This window comes from Mustela lutreola, chromosome X (genome assembly GCF_030435805.1).
Source record: "Mustela lutreola isolate mMusLut2 chromosome X, mMusLut2.pri, whole genome shotgun sequence".
NCBI classification, from domain to species: domain Eukaryota; kingdom Metazoa; phylum Chordata; class Mammalia; order Carnivora; family Mustelidae; genus Mustela; species Mustela lutreola.
The window spans coordinates 63818399-63834248 of NC_081308.1; the positions used below are offsets into that span (position 1 = coordinate 63818399).

The window sequence follows — 15850 nt, forward strand, 5'->3', positions numbered from 1 at the left end:
CAGACACACCCTTGCCCATTCCTACCACTGTGCCTTTGCTCACAATCTTCCTCCTCCCTGCAGTGCTGGGCCTGCCCTTCCCCTTTCAGACTCCCACCCGGCCTTTCTCGCTCCACTCAAGCCTCACCTCTTCGAGAAAGCTTCCCCAGTAACATCAGTTGACGTTCCTCGTCCCCCTGCTTCCAAAATTCCTTGGCAGCAAACGTCAGAACCACATAACCGAACATACATGGAGAGTTTTCAGGGTGACTTCTTGTGTCTTGGTTTTGTCTCCTCGGGAAGTTGATGACTTATTTAAAACCAGGTGGGAGGTTTTCCCCCTCTTCTGCCACCAACCTTACCTTTCTCGTCCTGGGTATCCAGTGGGTGTCCAGTAAGACTTACTGGCCAATGCCTCCGTGTACCCTGGGCTGGCCAAGGGAAGCCAAGGCCCCAGCGCTCTTCCCAGCAGTGAACTTGGGCTGCGGTGAAGGGCAGAAGCCAGGGGACCAGTTTCTATTGACTTCACTTCTTTTTCCATGGCCACTCAGGCCACAGAATTCGCAGGGTCTTCAGGTAAACCCTCCTTCAAACTGGACTGACCCTTCAGTTAATGGTTGACACTCTCTGTTTACCTTAATGATTGCCAAGAACTATTGCCACACCTCATATGCTTTGTGGCTCAACTGCCTTGGCCCTAAGGGTAGAAGGCAATGGGTGGTGGCATAGGGTTGGAAATGCATTGTTCCATCCCCAGCTACTCGGGACACAGAGCATCGTGGTCCTGCCGTCTGGGGGAAGCAGTCCCTTCCCCTTCGCCTTGACTCCAAGGTGCCAGGAGGCAACATCCACGTCTTCTTCTCTCTCCATAGTCGTTATCGTTCTAGAGGCTGGAACCTGGAAGGGATGGCACCCAGGGCAGCAGCCCTCTCTGCAACTTGCCCACACACTGGATCTACCTGTAGCCAGGGAATGGGGGAAGCCTGAGGGCTGTTAAGGAGCCCAGGTCCAGGTTAGCATCCCAGATGGCCTGAACGTGGCCACGTGGGTGACAGTGATGCCTCTGGGATGGGGCAGTAATTCCAGTCTCTGTGATCTGCCTCGAGAAATGCATTGGGAGTTCAGGGGATCAATCCTATTTAATGATTGTGTGTGGGAGGAAGGCGGGGCTGGTTAATGTTTGTCTGGTTCCTCTTGGGCTGTGGGCCATATCTGGCTCGGGCCCTGGGCTCTTTGTCCCTCCCCTGGACTGGGCTGACAGTACCTAGTGGCACAGTGCAGACACGCCTGCAGACATTCCCCGGGAAAGGGCAGCGGCAGCCAGGTGAGGAAGCTGGGGACAGGGGGAGGGAGGCTGGGGAGGGGGAGCTGGTGTGGCATGGGGGGTGCGCAGGGGGCAGAAATGAGGGCTGGGGAGAGCCTGGGTTTTGCCTTCCCTTGGCCTCAGCATTAAGCCACTTAGGTCCCTTCTGCACTTCCCTCTGGGTAGAGTGAGACCCCTCCTCCCGAGTGCCAGGCTTACTCAGCCTCTCTCTGGAGCCTTCAACTGTTACTCTCTTTCTGAACTCAGAGTGGCTTCTCTTGTCCCCGCCCTTTTTCCCCCAGCTGTGGATTTCCTTCATCCTCACAGGGCTGAATTCCCAGGAAGACTTGAGCCCCCCTCCCCCCAGACCCAGGGTGGCCAAGATCATCTCTTTAAGACGCTTCCTGCCAGAGATGGTTAGGGTTCGGTGGACCGTTGGGCACTGCCAGGTGCTGTGCTCCTTCCCTGACTGGAAGGTAAACCAGGCACGCAACCAGCCTGGGGTTGTGGACGGTGAACACAACGCACTCAGCAGGGGCAGAGGGAAGGCTGATGGGGCTGGGATTTGGGAGCGTGGCTTTCCATTTTCTTGAGGGAGGTAGGCAGACTCAAGCTAAGCCATGAGTAACGAGTGATCTGGAGATCTAAAGGAAGGGAGGCCTCACAGCTGTTTGGAAGTTGTTCCAGCTGTTGGGGACAGCATGGCAGAGCACACAGACTTAGAAAAGGAGGTGGGAAGAGGAGGCTTTAGACAAGAAGGGTTCAGATGGAGAGACTTCCATTTGAAGACACAGCAGAGCAATGGGCAAGGGACCCACGCATTGGCAGGGAGCCCCTAAGTTGGGCTCCAGGACTTGCTGACCAGCTGTGTCATAAGTTACTCTGAGCCTCCATGGCCCCATCTGGGAACTGGAGACAACAAGGCATAGCTCACAGGCTTGTTGTGAGGATGGGAGTTAATGAACATCCAGCTCCTGGAACACTATGGGCATTCCACAAATGGTGGCTGTTAGGTTATAATAAAGCCCAAGTAGGGAGCAACAGGAAGTCAGATAGTTGAGGAGGAACAAGAGGGTGTAGTCTGCAGTAAGAGAGCTTGTCAGTTACCAGTTCCTAGGAAAAGACCATGCCCAAGGGAGGGAAAGAGAAAAGTGGAAAAAGTGGAAAAAGAGCTAGAGTGACCCTGACCCTAGCCTGGTTACAGTATATGTGGCAGGGCAGAGAGGACGAACAAAGTGCCTGAGGTGTCCTGGGCCCACAGGGTGGAGGCAAGGTGGGGGAAGAGGGGGAGGGCTGGAGAAGTTTGGCCTTGGCCACACCAAACTGATGAGGAAGGCAGCCTGAAATTCCAGAAGGAATCCCAAAGAAAGCCCTTTGTCCTTTCCTGGCCAGAGCCTGCTTGTGAAGCCAGGGGGAGGAAGCGTAGAATGCGAGGCTGAACAGAACCTCATCCAGTCCAACTAGGGCCTTCCTCCCAAACCCAAAAAAACACCAGGATTTCCTGTAGTTGGAAGGAGGGACAGGGAAGAGGTGGGGGCAGAAAGAGAGAGAGCGAGCGAGCTGATGAATGGGTATGGGCACACATCTTCTTGTGTGTGCGTGTGTGTGCACATGCCCACGCATGTGAGCATACATGGAAAGGGGTCGAAGGTCTAAGCTCTAGGCCAGGTCTCGGTGAGAATGCAGACTAAAGGAGGCTGTCCAAGGTGGTGCGAGGTACAAAGGCTTTGAGGTGAGAAGAAAAGAAATCGGAAACCTGACTCTACCATTTCGCAGAGTTGCCATTGAATCAAGTTATTTAACGCCTCTGAGCCTCAACTTCCTTGTCTGAAAAATGGGGATACCATTACAGGATGGTGGTGTGGACTAGGTGCGATCTCCAGATCTTGAGCTATCCTTGGGTGCCTGGGCAATTCAGAATCCAAGGACGAGGTCAGTGCCTGACAGAGCCAGGGGAGTCTTGTCTAATTAAACATGAGAGCATGAGAGCAAAAACAGGTCTGGAGCAATGCAGAGCATACCAATACTTGGACTTTAACCCAAAGTCACAAAGGCGGTTTGGATTTCAAAATCAGGTCCCTCCCCCTGGATGTTTTTAGAATGAAACCCTTGAGGTGCTGATGTTGACATAGGGATAAACTCTCCATCCCAAGGAGAGAGCAAAAACCGAGATCCCAGTGCCCACACGAGGGTGCTTAGGGACCCCAAAGGGAGCTTACTGGTTACGTCCCAGAGGGCGCAAAATGGGAGTGAAGAGCTCCAAGATCTTAGAAATTTAGCAGTGGCCAGGCCAAACGAGGAGCACCCCTGCGCTGCAGAGAGAACAGCTCGAGTGTGCTCTGGAGTCTGAGGAAGCTGCTGCAGAAAGGTAAGGCAGGGAAATCGGAACAGATCAGGAGGCAGTGGAAAGCCCTGGGAGGGAAGAAGAGGAAGAGTTACCAGTCCACAGGAAAGAGGAGAAGGGGCTAGAAGAGAATACAAGCCAGACCAGTTTTGAATCTCTTTGTTTCTAAAAAATACTCACAGATGGGCGACTGGGTAGCTCAGCTGGTGAAGCGCCGAACTCGGTTTCGGCTCAGGTCATGATCTCGGGGTTGTGAGATCAAGTCCCACATCAGGCTTTGTGCTGGGGGTGGAGCCTGCTTCAGATTCTCTCTCTCTCCCTCTCCCTCTGTCTAGCATGCCACCCTCTGGCCCACTCTCTCTCTCTCAAAAAACGAATAAAAAAATACAAACACTCATAGAAAGAAAGATTATAATTCTAGCCAAGGTGGTCAAGCTTATGGGCAAAAGCATGGGCTCTGGAGTCAGTTCGGCCCGACTCCAGTCCCACCTCCATCACACACTAACTGCATTGATCCGTGTGACCCTTGGACGAGTCCCTTCACCTTTCTTTACCTCAGTTTCCTCTTGGGTGACGCAAGGATTAAAAGCAACACCCACCTCATGGGGTTGTTCTGAGCTTCACAGGAGGTCATGCACGTGCAAGGCCTGGCCTCACAGGTGCTCAGTAAATGGTTACTCTTCATAATGTTCCTTGAACACTGGTTTGTGAATCCAACGTGTGTCACCAGATGAGGCATTTCTTTACCGTCAACCACTGGGCCTCCTGCAGCAGCCCTGCCTTCAGAACCCGGGGCTGAGCAGAAAGGGCACCCATGTTCCTACCTCTCCATGCTGGTTTAGGCCCCAGCATGAAGTCAGTGAGGTTTTAAAAAAAAATATATTATTTTAAGTTAAATGAGAAAAGAAGACCTTGTTCAGAAAAGTACTCTGTGTCCCGTGGACCATCGCTTCATCCCCCGGGTTCTGAAGGCAGGTTCTTTCATCCTATTCCCCAACTTTTCCATGGCTAATATCACCCCCTACAACAGAGAGAAGCACCCCAGTCTTGATGCAGGGCTTCTGCCACCCCACTGCCCCTGTACGGGGCCAGGAAATGCCCCACATTTCCCTTAGGTCCAGGCCTGTGTGCTCTCCTCACACCCAGTTCCCTGCTTCCAGCATCATCTACTCGGCTCAACTTAGTGGCAGAAGCGGTAGAAGGTGGGGGACAGGAGGAGGCCTTCTTTACCTGTGCTGCTTGGAGGGGAGTTTCTTCCCTAGAGCTACTGGCAGGCTCAGGAAACCAGGAGGTTACAATGTACATTTGATGGGGGGGCGGGGCAGGGCGGAACAGCCTGTTCTACCTCTGGACAGATGCCTACGTCAAGGGCAGCACTGGGAAACAAAAAGTGGGACATTGGGTTTGGCAGACCACCCAGTCCCCCGAAACAACATGTTTTCTCTTCCTGATTAGGTGCTTATCTCCCTTGATCATCATCTATGAAACTGGAGCTGAGTTGGGAACTTGTTGCAGGGGGCTTCACTAAGCTCATAATGACCCTGGGTATTAAAGATTATTTATTTATTTATTTGACAGAGAGACAGAGAGAGAGAAAGACAGCAAGAGAAGGAACACAAACAGGGTGAATGGGAGAGGGAGAAGCAGTCTCCCTGTTGAGCAGGAAGCCCAATGCAGGGCTCAATCCCAGGACTCCGGGATCATGGCCTGAGCCGAAGGCAGACGCTTAACCACTGAGCCACCCAGGCGCCCCTAACCCTGGGTATTAACAACCCATTTATAGATGAGGGAGCAGGCTCAGAGGAGGGCAGGAGCTAGCCCGCGGTCGTGTTAGGCGAACAACCCAGATTCAAACCCAAAAGCATATGACTCTCCCCTGTCCCATCTCCCAACCTTCTGTTTGCTTGTTAACTTTTGCTTTCTCACTCTGGTTTGTCCTCATCGTGTGCCCACCTGCCACCTGAAGCTCAAGGAGAGATGGTGAGGGTTTGCTCCGTGACACTGGAGCTGGAAAGTACTCAGGGGTCTGCAGCTGCCATGTTTCTTGTGCTCTCGTGGGGAGCATTAACCCTTGCTCTTGTTGTTGTCGTTCTTTTTTTTTTTTTTTTTTTATGTTATGTTAGTCACCGTACATCATGTAGTGATGTAGTGTTCCATGATTCGTTGTTCTCGTATAATATCCAGTTGTCTTTGCTCCTAACGGCTGGCTTGGGTGACACTGGCTGCGAAAAGGATGAAGGGCTAGCCAGGGAAAGAGCCTAAACCTCGGCTTCAGATGCTTGTCTGTTTCATCCTCCTCTAACACTTCTTAGCTTTGTGACCTTGAGTAAGTTACTTAATGTATCTGAGCTTCGGCCTCCTCAGCTGGAAAGACTGGGGTAAAGTCCTTGGAGGCTTGCTGAGTGGGTCCAAAGGAAGAATGTATGGGAAAAAGCTTAACACAGTTTCTGGCTTGAGACATATGAGTGAGCTCACCCATACACACTGTGCAAGGGATTTCAACCAAGGAAAAATCCCGCTGACCCTATGTTTCTAGTAGAGTCATGGGCGACGGCCTCGGCCCAGAGCCTCCTGGTCCCCTTGTGTCCCCTCTTACACGCACCTGTCTTTGTTCCATCTCGCCCCCACCCCCCACCGTGGCCATTCTTCTGGTGGGGCTGTGGGGCGGGTGCGGCGATGGACCGGGCGGGCACAGAACAGGTGGGTGCAGGCTGGGTGTCCGGCGCTGGGACACAAGTGCTCTGTGTGTAGGGTGGGCGGAAGTCAGGGCGTTTGATCTGAATTCTAAAGGGCGTTGTTCAGAGCCCCACAAAGGTCCCATTGTGCAGACACTGGGTATAAAGCAGCATATGACTCCCCAGCACCGGGCGGCGATGAATTGGAACGCAGGCGCGGATGCAGGGACCACTCCCGCTGCACAGACATGAGACCATAGGGGACCTGTCTGGGTGGCCTCAGGGATAGGCGCTCCCCAAGGTAATGGGCTTTGTTGGGCTCGCCCCAGGTCCGGAGCTAAGGAGCTGGGGGATAGGGAGCTAAAGAAACTGGCCAAGGGCGAACAAAATGGACCTGGTAAAGAAAGGGGCTCTGGAGAGGAAAGAATGTTGGACGAAAGCAAAGAAGGGAGATGGGCTTCAGGGAGGTCAAGTCAAGTGAGGAGGAGGAGGAAGAAGAGGAAGAGGAGGAAGAGGAAGAGGAGAGGCTGGCAAGGGATGTGGGGTGATGAGGAAAGCACTGACCATCCTTCTTCCCTTCCTGTCACTGGCTCTTGGAAGGGGTGACAGGGGTGGCGGGGGTGGGTCTGTGTGTCAAGCCATGTCATGCTGCCCAGCTTTATTCCCCAGATTTCTGCCAGCTCGCTTTGTGGCTCATCTTTTGCAGGTGTGAATGAGGCAGGATGAACTGGACCGGTTTGTACACATTGCTCAGTGGCGTGAACCGGCATTCTACTGCCATTGGTCGCGTATGGCTGTCGGTCATCTTCATCTTCAGGATCATGGTGCTGGTGGTGGCCGCCGAGAGCGTGTGGGGTGACGAGAAGTCCTCCTTCATCTGCAACACCCTGCAGCCCGGCTGCAACAGCGTCTGCTACGACCACTTCTTCCCCATTTCCCACGTGCGCCTGTGGTCCCTGCAGCTGATCTTGGTGTCCACCCCAGCTCTCCTCGTGGCGATGCACGTAGCTCACCAGCAGCACATAGAAAAGAAGATGCTGCGACTTGAGGGTCACGCGGACCCCCTGCACCTGGAGGAGGTCAAGAGGCACAAGGTCCACATCTCAGGGACGCTGTGGTGGACCTATGTCATCAGCGTGGTCTTCCGGCTGCTGTTTGAGGCCGCCTTCATGTATGTCTTCTACCTGCTCTACCCCGGCTATGCCATGGTGCGGCTGGTCAAGTGTGAGGCCTACCCCTGCCCCAACACGGTGGACTGCTTCGTGTCCCGGCCCACCGAGAAAACCGTCTTCACGGTCTTCATGCTGGCCGCCTCGGGCATCTGCATCATCCTCAACGTGGCCGAGGTGGTGTACCTCATCATCCGGGCCTGTGCCCGCCGAGCCCAGCGCCGCTCCAATCCGCCCTCTCGCAAGGGCTCGGGCTTCGGCCACCGCCTCTCACCTGAGTACAAGCAGAATGAGATCAACAAGCTGCTGAGCGAGCAGGATGGCTCCCTGAAAGACATACTGCGCCGCAGCCCGGGCAGTGGGGCTGGGCTGGCTGAGAAGAGCGACCGCTGCTCTGCCTGCTGATGCCGCACACAAGGCAACCTCCCCTCCTGCACCCCTCCCCCTGTCCCCCATCCCCCTGCCCCTGGCCCTGCCCTCCTTCTCCCCTGCAGGGTGCAGGCCTCTGCCTGCTAGGGACTGCAGACCAAGATCAATGGAAATCTCCCTTTTTTCCCTGGTTTCCCTTCCTCCCCCCCCACCCCCACCCCTGCCTTCTGTCTTGGGGGGCCAGAGGGGTGGGGAGCCCAAGGCTGGCCAGGCCAGTGCTCAAGGGTGGGGTGAGGGGGCAGGGGGCGGCTCTTCTTGTCTGTACTCCCTTTCTGCTTCCCTCTCCCTCTTCCTGGGGCCACTGGGGGACAAGAGATATGATGCTCTGACAGCATCTCCAATTATGAAACTAATCTTAACCCCGTGTTGTCAGATACCCTATTTCTGGAGTCACATCAGCAGGGAGGGACGTGGGCAAGTAGAATGGAAGGAGGGTTCTCTGGACATGTGGGTGGAGAAGGGAGGGTAGTCAAGGCGAGAAAAGGAGGAACAGCACTTTGCTGGCCACAAGGAGGAGGAGGACATGTCTTGGATGGAGGAATTAGGGAGGGAGGAGCAGGCAGATAAATTGGAGTGGGGGTTGGTTAGGACCGCCTTTGCCTCTCGTTCCCAAGGCCTCTCTGTGCCTGAAATGTTACACATTAAACAGGATTTTACAGTAAACGAAGAGGTGGCTTGTGTGTTTGTCAAGTTCTTTCTCCTGCAACCTCTGACCTCTCCCTGGATGAGCTGGCCTTGGATTTTTGCTGATCTAGAAAGCAATGGGCAACAGAAGTAGTGAGACCCTGAGCTGTTCTTGCCTCTTTTTTTTTTTTTTTTGCTGGGGGTTGGGGGTTTGGTTTGGTTTGGGTTTGGCTTTTGGTTTGTGGGGGGCTTAAATTTTTTTTACTCACAGCTTTATGGGGACCAGGTGCCCTGACCCCCTTCCTTTTCTCTTATTTTTTTTTCATTCATTCTAAGTATAGTTTATGGAGTGTTCATAAGTGCGTGCAGTTTTGTAAACACGGCCGCAATATATTATAAAACATTTACATCACCTCAAGAGGTTTCCTTGGGCCCCTTCCTATGATTTGAAAAACATTAAAATGGCAACTCCATCTGGACAGACAGGAAATGATAGAGAGATTTTGGAAGTCAGAGAAGGTAGCATGTGTTCCCTGGGTGAGGGCCCCTCTCCGGAGCTCTTGGGAGAAATAGCCCTCTTCCTCCCTTGAAACTCAGGTGCTCACTGCCGCCATAAACCACCTGCTGGACTGCACTGGGACTCTGACCCCTCTACCTGGATTGGACACGGCCCCCAATTCTACTCTCGTCCCCAGTTGCCTTCCCTCAGGTATCAATGCCTCCCATCCCAGAGATGTCTCCAAACGCAGGTCAGACCTTTCATGATGGGGGGGGCATCTCTCCTCACTCCCAAGTAGCAGGTAGCCTCCCCACCCTCTGGCAGCTATAATGGGAAAAGCCCCAAGCTGGGACTTGACCAAGCTGGGTTCAAGTCCTAGTTCCATCACTTAGGAGTAAGACATTCGCTTTCCCAAGCCTCAGTTTCCCTGTGAGCAAAAAAAGGCAGGCCCATTACTCCGTTGAGTTCCCTTTAGCACTCTGGGCTTCTGGGATTCCTAAGAGGCTTCCCCAGACTCACAGGGGTTTCCCCATCTCAGAGTCATTGCCCTCACCAGGGAGCCATCAGAGTAAAAGATTCCCCACCCCCACCTCCAGCAAGTTTCTTGCCTCAGTTCCCCTGCCTTTTAACAGAAAAAAAATGGTTTGCCACTCCCTGTCAGAGTACCATGACTCTATGCGACAAGTACAGCAGAAAGGAAGAGAGAATCGGGCATTTTCTCTTATCAGAATCGTTCTCCTCTAGAAACAGTCTTTCCCCTTCAGACAGAAAGCAGGGAATGTTTCCTGATTTGAGGAGGTTTCTCCTTTAGTAAAGAAAGGAGAGAGTAAGCCTTTCCCCCCACCCTCGGCAATTCCTGAGAGACAGCTTCCCCTTTTCTTAAGAGAGATTGCTTTTCTGAAAAAGAAAAAAAAATCCTTTCTCTTTAGAAAGCGACACCATATCCTGTGAGAAGAGAGGTTCCCCACCCCCAGGTCTCCCATGGTGGGAGAGATTCCTTTTCTTATCAAAATCCTACACCCCGCCCCACTCACACCAGAGCACAAGGAACACAGAGCATCTCTTCTCTGTCCAGAAGGCCACCAGGAAAAAGATTTTCTCTTTAAAAATGTCCTGCTGATTCCACACAAGAGCCTCCTGCCCTCCCCACGTGGAGAACCAGGCAATCCATCACCACCTCAACTACCTAGTTTCTCTTCAAATGATTCTGTGAGAACCTCCCTTTGGAAAGAGGCTCCAACTCCAGATCAAGGCTTTCCTCTCAAGGGGGCAGTGGTGGGACAATAAAGCCACCAGCCGGCTCTACAGCCAAAGAGAGGACACTTACCCTTGTGTCCTGGGAACCAGGTGGGAGCAAGCCAAAGGACCCTGGGGGAGCTGGAGTGCACAGTGTTGCAGGGAGGGAGGAGGGTCTGTCTGGCTAACCCAGGACTGGTTCTTTGATCTGAGGCTTGTCACAAGAGTGTAGTTTATAAGGGAGAAGCAGGAGGCAAACGCACATAGGGCTTGCCACCCAGACAGTCCAACTATGGAATGACCTTGGTGGTGGTGGCCAAGAAGGCTTTGCGATACAAAGACCGGGGTTGCCCTTGATGACCTCTATCCCCCTGGGACACATGATAACCTACCTACCCCGAGTCTCGGTTTCTTCATCTGCAGTATAAGGTGGTTAATGCCCTCTCTCTACCTCTCCTTTCCCAGAGCTTTTGTGAGAAGCAACTCAGATGCATTCCAAAGCTGGTTAGAAACTGCAAAGTAAGGTAAGACACTCTCAGAAGCACAGAGGCCACAGCCTGAAGGCCTGCTAGAACTCGCAGTGAGCCAGAAAGGAGTGAGGCTGGTGCCTTGAGACAGAGGCACGTGGGGCTGAACTTGGGGATAATAGGGTTGGTTGCCCCGGGGAGCAGACAGCAGCCCAAAGAGCAAGGTCAGAGAGATGTTGCATATTCAAGGGATTTGATGGGGGCCCGGAAAGGCTGAGTAACAGGAGCTTCTTATGCACTCTATCTCTGGGTCCTGGTGCTTTTAGGGACATTTGTGGTCTTTTAGAGGCATCTGTGTGCAGAGATACTAGGAGCTGGGGGCAAGGAGAAGAGGCAGCTCTTGGGTGAGGGGAGTGGCTCCCTTGAATAGTCAAGGCCCCGAAACCGAAACCGGATTGGGATTTCAGTGCAGGCAGCAGCCTCCACAGAGAATTGGCATGGCAACCTCGAACTGATTCAGATGCCCAATCAGATTGCCTGGGTGCACGCGGTTGTGTCTAGAAGGGAGTGCTTGCTCCCTTTCCTGAGTTCACAATATGCAAACGTCAGACATGACCTATGGTACACAAGGGGCCATAAAGGCCCACCACTGTGGACCCCCTTTGTTTCCTGGACGAAGCCAGGCCGAACCCGTCAGGTGGGGGAAAGGATCGTGGCTTTCTAGGCAGGGGGGAATAAGGTGGGCACAGGACACACAGGTAGGATAGCTGAAAGGGTGAGATGCTGTCTTGAGTGAGACAGTGAGACGGATAATTTACTGTGGAGGGCTGGAGGAGTGGAACGGCTAGAGGGGAGATGGGAAAGAGAAACTATGAGCAGCTTGTGACGGGCTTTGGGTCTCCCTGTAAAAGGCTGAGACTCCTACCAGAGGTGGAAAGCACTAAGGGTTTTGAGTAGAAGAGTGCTGGCTTCAGATTTGTGGCTTGGGAGCTGACTCTGGCAGCCAGACGGAGAGCCGACTGGGGATGGGAAAGACGAGAGGCAGAATGGCCAGTTACGGAGCTGTTGCAATGGCCCAAATGGGGCCTGTGCGACTAGGACAGTGGCAGAAGGAATGAGAGGAGACAGACGTGAGACACACTTTGGGCGCAGAATCTACATATGACTTAATGTCTGAGCGTGGGAAGATGGAGGAACAGAGATGACTTGGAGGTTTCCTTCTCCTTCCTTGACTGCCAGACTCCTAATCATTCAAGACTCAGCTCCAGTGTCATCTCCTGTATGAAGGCTTCATCTCTCTTCTCCCCTTCCAGTGTCCCCCACCGAATCCCCTAGAGGGAGTAAGACCTCCCCACATTCTGAATTCCTGGCGTATGTTGCATTGCATATTGATAAGAGTATTTCTCAGATTGTATGAAAATTGCTTATGTAACCTTAACACGTAGTAGTTGCTTAGCCTGTTGAATTAAGGGCAGTAGGGAAGTGGAGACAGGCATGAGCAAATGTTTGGAGTCTAGAAAAAGTAGGGTGTGTTCAGTGTGACTAGAGCAGAGAATACATGGGATGGGGTGGGGGTGGTCGTAGCAGGAGGTGAGACTGGCAAAGTAGGTTGGGGCCAGCCCATGAGGGCTAGCATGTTCACGCCTAGAAGTGTGCACAGGTGTTTAGACTCTGTGCTATCACATGTTGGAACCTTAACTTAGGTTCCTTAACTTCGACTGACTGGCAATTTGGTACTCATGTAGACAGACTATGAGGATATCGAGGAGATCCAGGTCAGGGCAGCCCTTGGCACAAATAGACGCCTTAAGGGCAATGATGACCTATGGAAGAAAGAGCAGAATGATCAGACTATGGACCTCATGGAGAAAGGGTAATTTACACAGGATGGTTCTCCACTTCTTTTTTTTTTTTTTAAGTTTATTTTAAGTAGTCTCTGCACCCAACATGGGGATTGAACCCACCACCCCAAGAATAAGAGTCACGTGCTCCTCCAACTGAACCAGCCAGATGCTCCAGCATGGCCCACCATCTCAACCATCAGTGTAGTACAGTATAAAGTGAGTATAGCACAGTGACTTAAAAGCATGCTCCACTCCTTACATGTGTAACTTTAACCAAGTTACTTGGCCTCTCTGTAGCTAGGTTTCCTCACTGATAAAACAGTAATAGTAATAGTACCTGTATCAAAGGGCTGGAGTGGGAATTAGATGTAATAATTGTATGTGAAGCACTTAGAACAGCACCTAGTTGATAGTAAGTTCTTTTTTGAAAAAAAAAGAATGTATTTATTTGAGTAAGAGAGAAAGAGAGACAGAGGTGAGTATGAGTAGGGGAAGAAAGGAGGGAGAGGGACAAGCAGGCTCCACGCTGAATGCACAACACTACATGGGGCTCGATCCCACAACCCTGAGATCATGACCTGAGGTGAAACCAAGAGTCGGACACTTAACCAACTGAGCCACCCAGGTGCCCAACTGTAAGTTCTATACAAGTGTGTAACATTGTTATTTCCTCTCACTACCTGTGCCATCCTTCAACTATACAGTTGACTCCTGAAGGACGCGAGTAGAGACACTGATCTCCTGCACAGTCGAACATCCATGTATAACTTTTGACTCCCCCAAAACTTAACTACTAATAGCCTAGTGTGAACTGGAGACCTTACCATAACATAGTGGATTAACACATATTATATTATATACTGCATTATTTTTTAAGCTATATTTATTCTTTCTATTTTTCATTTGAAGTTTTCATTACATACATTCAATTGTTCAAATTTGACAGATCTTTTTTTTAAGATTTTACTTATTTGACAGAGAGATCACAAGTAGGCAGAGAGGTAGGCAGTGGGAGGGAAGCAGGCTCCCTGCTGAGCAGAGAGCCCGATGCGGGGCTCCATCCCAGGACCCTGGGATCATGATCTGAGCCAAAGGCAGACACTTAATCCACTGAGCCACCCAGGTGTCCCTATATACTGCATTCTTACAATAAAGTAAGCTAGAGAAAAGAGAATGTTGTTAAGAAAATCATGAGGAAGAGAAAATACATTATAGTACTATGCTGTATTTATTTTTTAAAATCCACATATAAGTAGACCCATGCATGCAGCTCAGACCTGTGCTGTTCAAGGGTCAAGTGTATTCACTCACACTCTCAGATACTGAGCTAAACTCTGTCTCACCAAAGTAACATGCTTCATTTTTTTTTACTTTTACATTCAACTTTATTATTTCCCCCCACTGGGGTGTGTGTGTGTGTGTGCGCGCACATGTGTTTATTTGGGACACGTGGGGAGCTCAGTCAGGTTAAGCGTCTGCCTTCGGCTCAGGTCATGATCTCAGGATCCTGGGGTCGAGTCCCACATTGGGCTCCTTGCTCAGTGGGAAGCCTGCTTCTCCCTCTTCCCCTCCTCATGCATGTACTCTTTCTCAAATAAATAAATAAATAAATAAATAAATCTTTTTTTTTTTTTAAAGATAATGTACTCTTAATCCCCTTTATCTGTTTCTACATCTGCCACCCTCCCACACACCTCTCTTCTGGCAACCACCAGTTTCTTCTCTATATTTGAGTCTATTTTTATGCTTGTTTCCTTTGTCTTTGTTTATTTGTTTTCTTTCTTAAATTCAACATGCAAGTGAAATCATAAGGTATTCATCTTTCTCTGACTGACATATAATTTCACATTATACCTTCTAGGTCTGTCTGTGCTGTCACAAATGCAAGATCTCAGGGTTTTCTTTATGGTTGAGTAATATTCTTGTGTGTGTGTGTGTGTGTGTGTGTGTGTGTGTGTGACGTCTTTATCCATTCATCTTTTGGTGGACATTTGGATTGCTTCTATATCTTGACTATTATAAATAATGCTGTAATAAGCATAGGAGTGCATATATCTTTTGGAAATGATATATCCAATAAGGGCTTAATATCTAAAATATATAAAGAACTTATAAAACCTCAAACCAGGAAAACTCCAAATAATCTGGGTAAAAATGGGCAGGGGACCGAAATGGACATCTTTCCAAAGAAGACATACAGATGGCCAACAGACACGTGAAAAGATGTTCAACATCACTGAGCCTCAGGAAAATATATGGGCAAAATAAAAAACACAAGAAATAACACGTCTTGGGGGAGGATGTGGAGAAAAGGGAACCTTCATGCACTGTTGGTGGTAATATCAATTGGTACAGCCACTGTGAAAAACACTATGGAGGTTCCTAAAAAAATAAAAACAGAATTACCATATGATCCAGTAATTCCGCTACAGGTTATTTACTCAAAGAAAGCAAGAACATACTTTCTTGACTGGCTAGTTGTCAATAGCCATGTGCATGTGCTTCAGTAAGGAAATCTATATGTTTTCATACATATGTCACACTACACATGACCATATTTACATATATGTGGGAGGGTGGCTGTGAGGGGAGTGTCTCAATTCTTAATGTCGCTTCGATAAAAAGGATGTGTCTCATTCATAGTCTGACACTTTATTATTTTTTTTTAAAGATTTTATTTATTTATTTGACACAGAAAGAGAGAGATCGCAAGTAGGCAGAGAGGCAGGCAGAGGGAGAAGGGGAAGCAGGCTCCCTGCTGAGCAGAGAGCCCGATGTGGGGCTCGATCCCAGGACCCTGAGATCACGACCCGAGCCGAAGGCAGAGGCTTAACCCACTGAGCCACCCAGGTGCCCCTCATAGTCTGACACTTTAAACTTTATTACCAGACTTAGAAGTAATGTAAGTAGGGGCACCTGGCTGGCTCAGCTGGTAGAGCATGTGATTCTTGATCTCGGGGTCATGAATTCAAGCCCCACACTGGGCATGTTGCCTACTTGGAAGGAAGAAAGGAAGGAGGGAGGGGAGGAAGGGAAAGCAAGCAAGCAGATTGGGGCACCTGGGTGGCTCAGTCGGTTAAGCGTCTGCCTTCAGCTCAGGTCATGATCCCAGGCTCCTGGGATGGAGCCTCCACATTGGGCTCCCTGCTCAGCGGGAAGCCTGCTTCTCCCTCCCCTGCTCCCTCCCCCTGCTCATGCTCTCTTTCTCTCTCTCTGTCAAATAAATAAATAAAATCTTTTAAAAAAAGAATGTAAGCAGTTCAAAAGGCTGTGTTTATGGA

General features: G+C 50.7%; 1 protein-coding gene across 3 annotated transcripts; it reads left to right on the top strand.

The window, feature by feature from the left end:
* The first annotated feature begins 1178 nt into the window (after positions 1-1178).
* GJB1 (gap junction protein beta 1) lies at positions 1179-8566 on the top strand. 3 transcript variants are annotated; one of them, XM_059158029.1, is made up of 2 exons: positions 1179-1303; positions 7008-8566. In XM_059158029.1, exon 2 carries the CDS (start codon positions 7024-7026, stop codon positions 7873-7875), a length of 852 nt encoding a protein of 283 aa, XP_059014012.1. In that variant the 5' UTR covers positions 1179-1303; positions 7008-7023; the 3' UTR covers positions 7876-8566. The 3 variants fall into 3 exon arrangements, with proteins under 3 accessions (XP_059014012.1, XP_059014014.1, XP_059014013.1); XM_059158031.1 differs by lacking the exon at positions 1179-1303 and adding an exon at positions 1637-1758; XM_059158030.1 differs by lacking the exon at positions 1179-1303 and adding an exon at positions 6399-6602.
* The last annotated feature ends 7284 nt before the right edge of the window (positions 8567-15850 follow it).

Bases quoted from the DNA above. Each gene is read 5' to 3' on its own strand.
- GJB1 (XM_059158029.1), top strand. From the start codon at position 7,024: ATGAACTGGACCGGTTTGTACACATTGCTCAGTGGCGTGAACCGGCAT.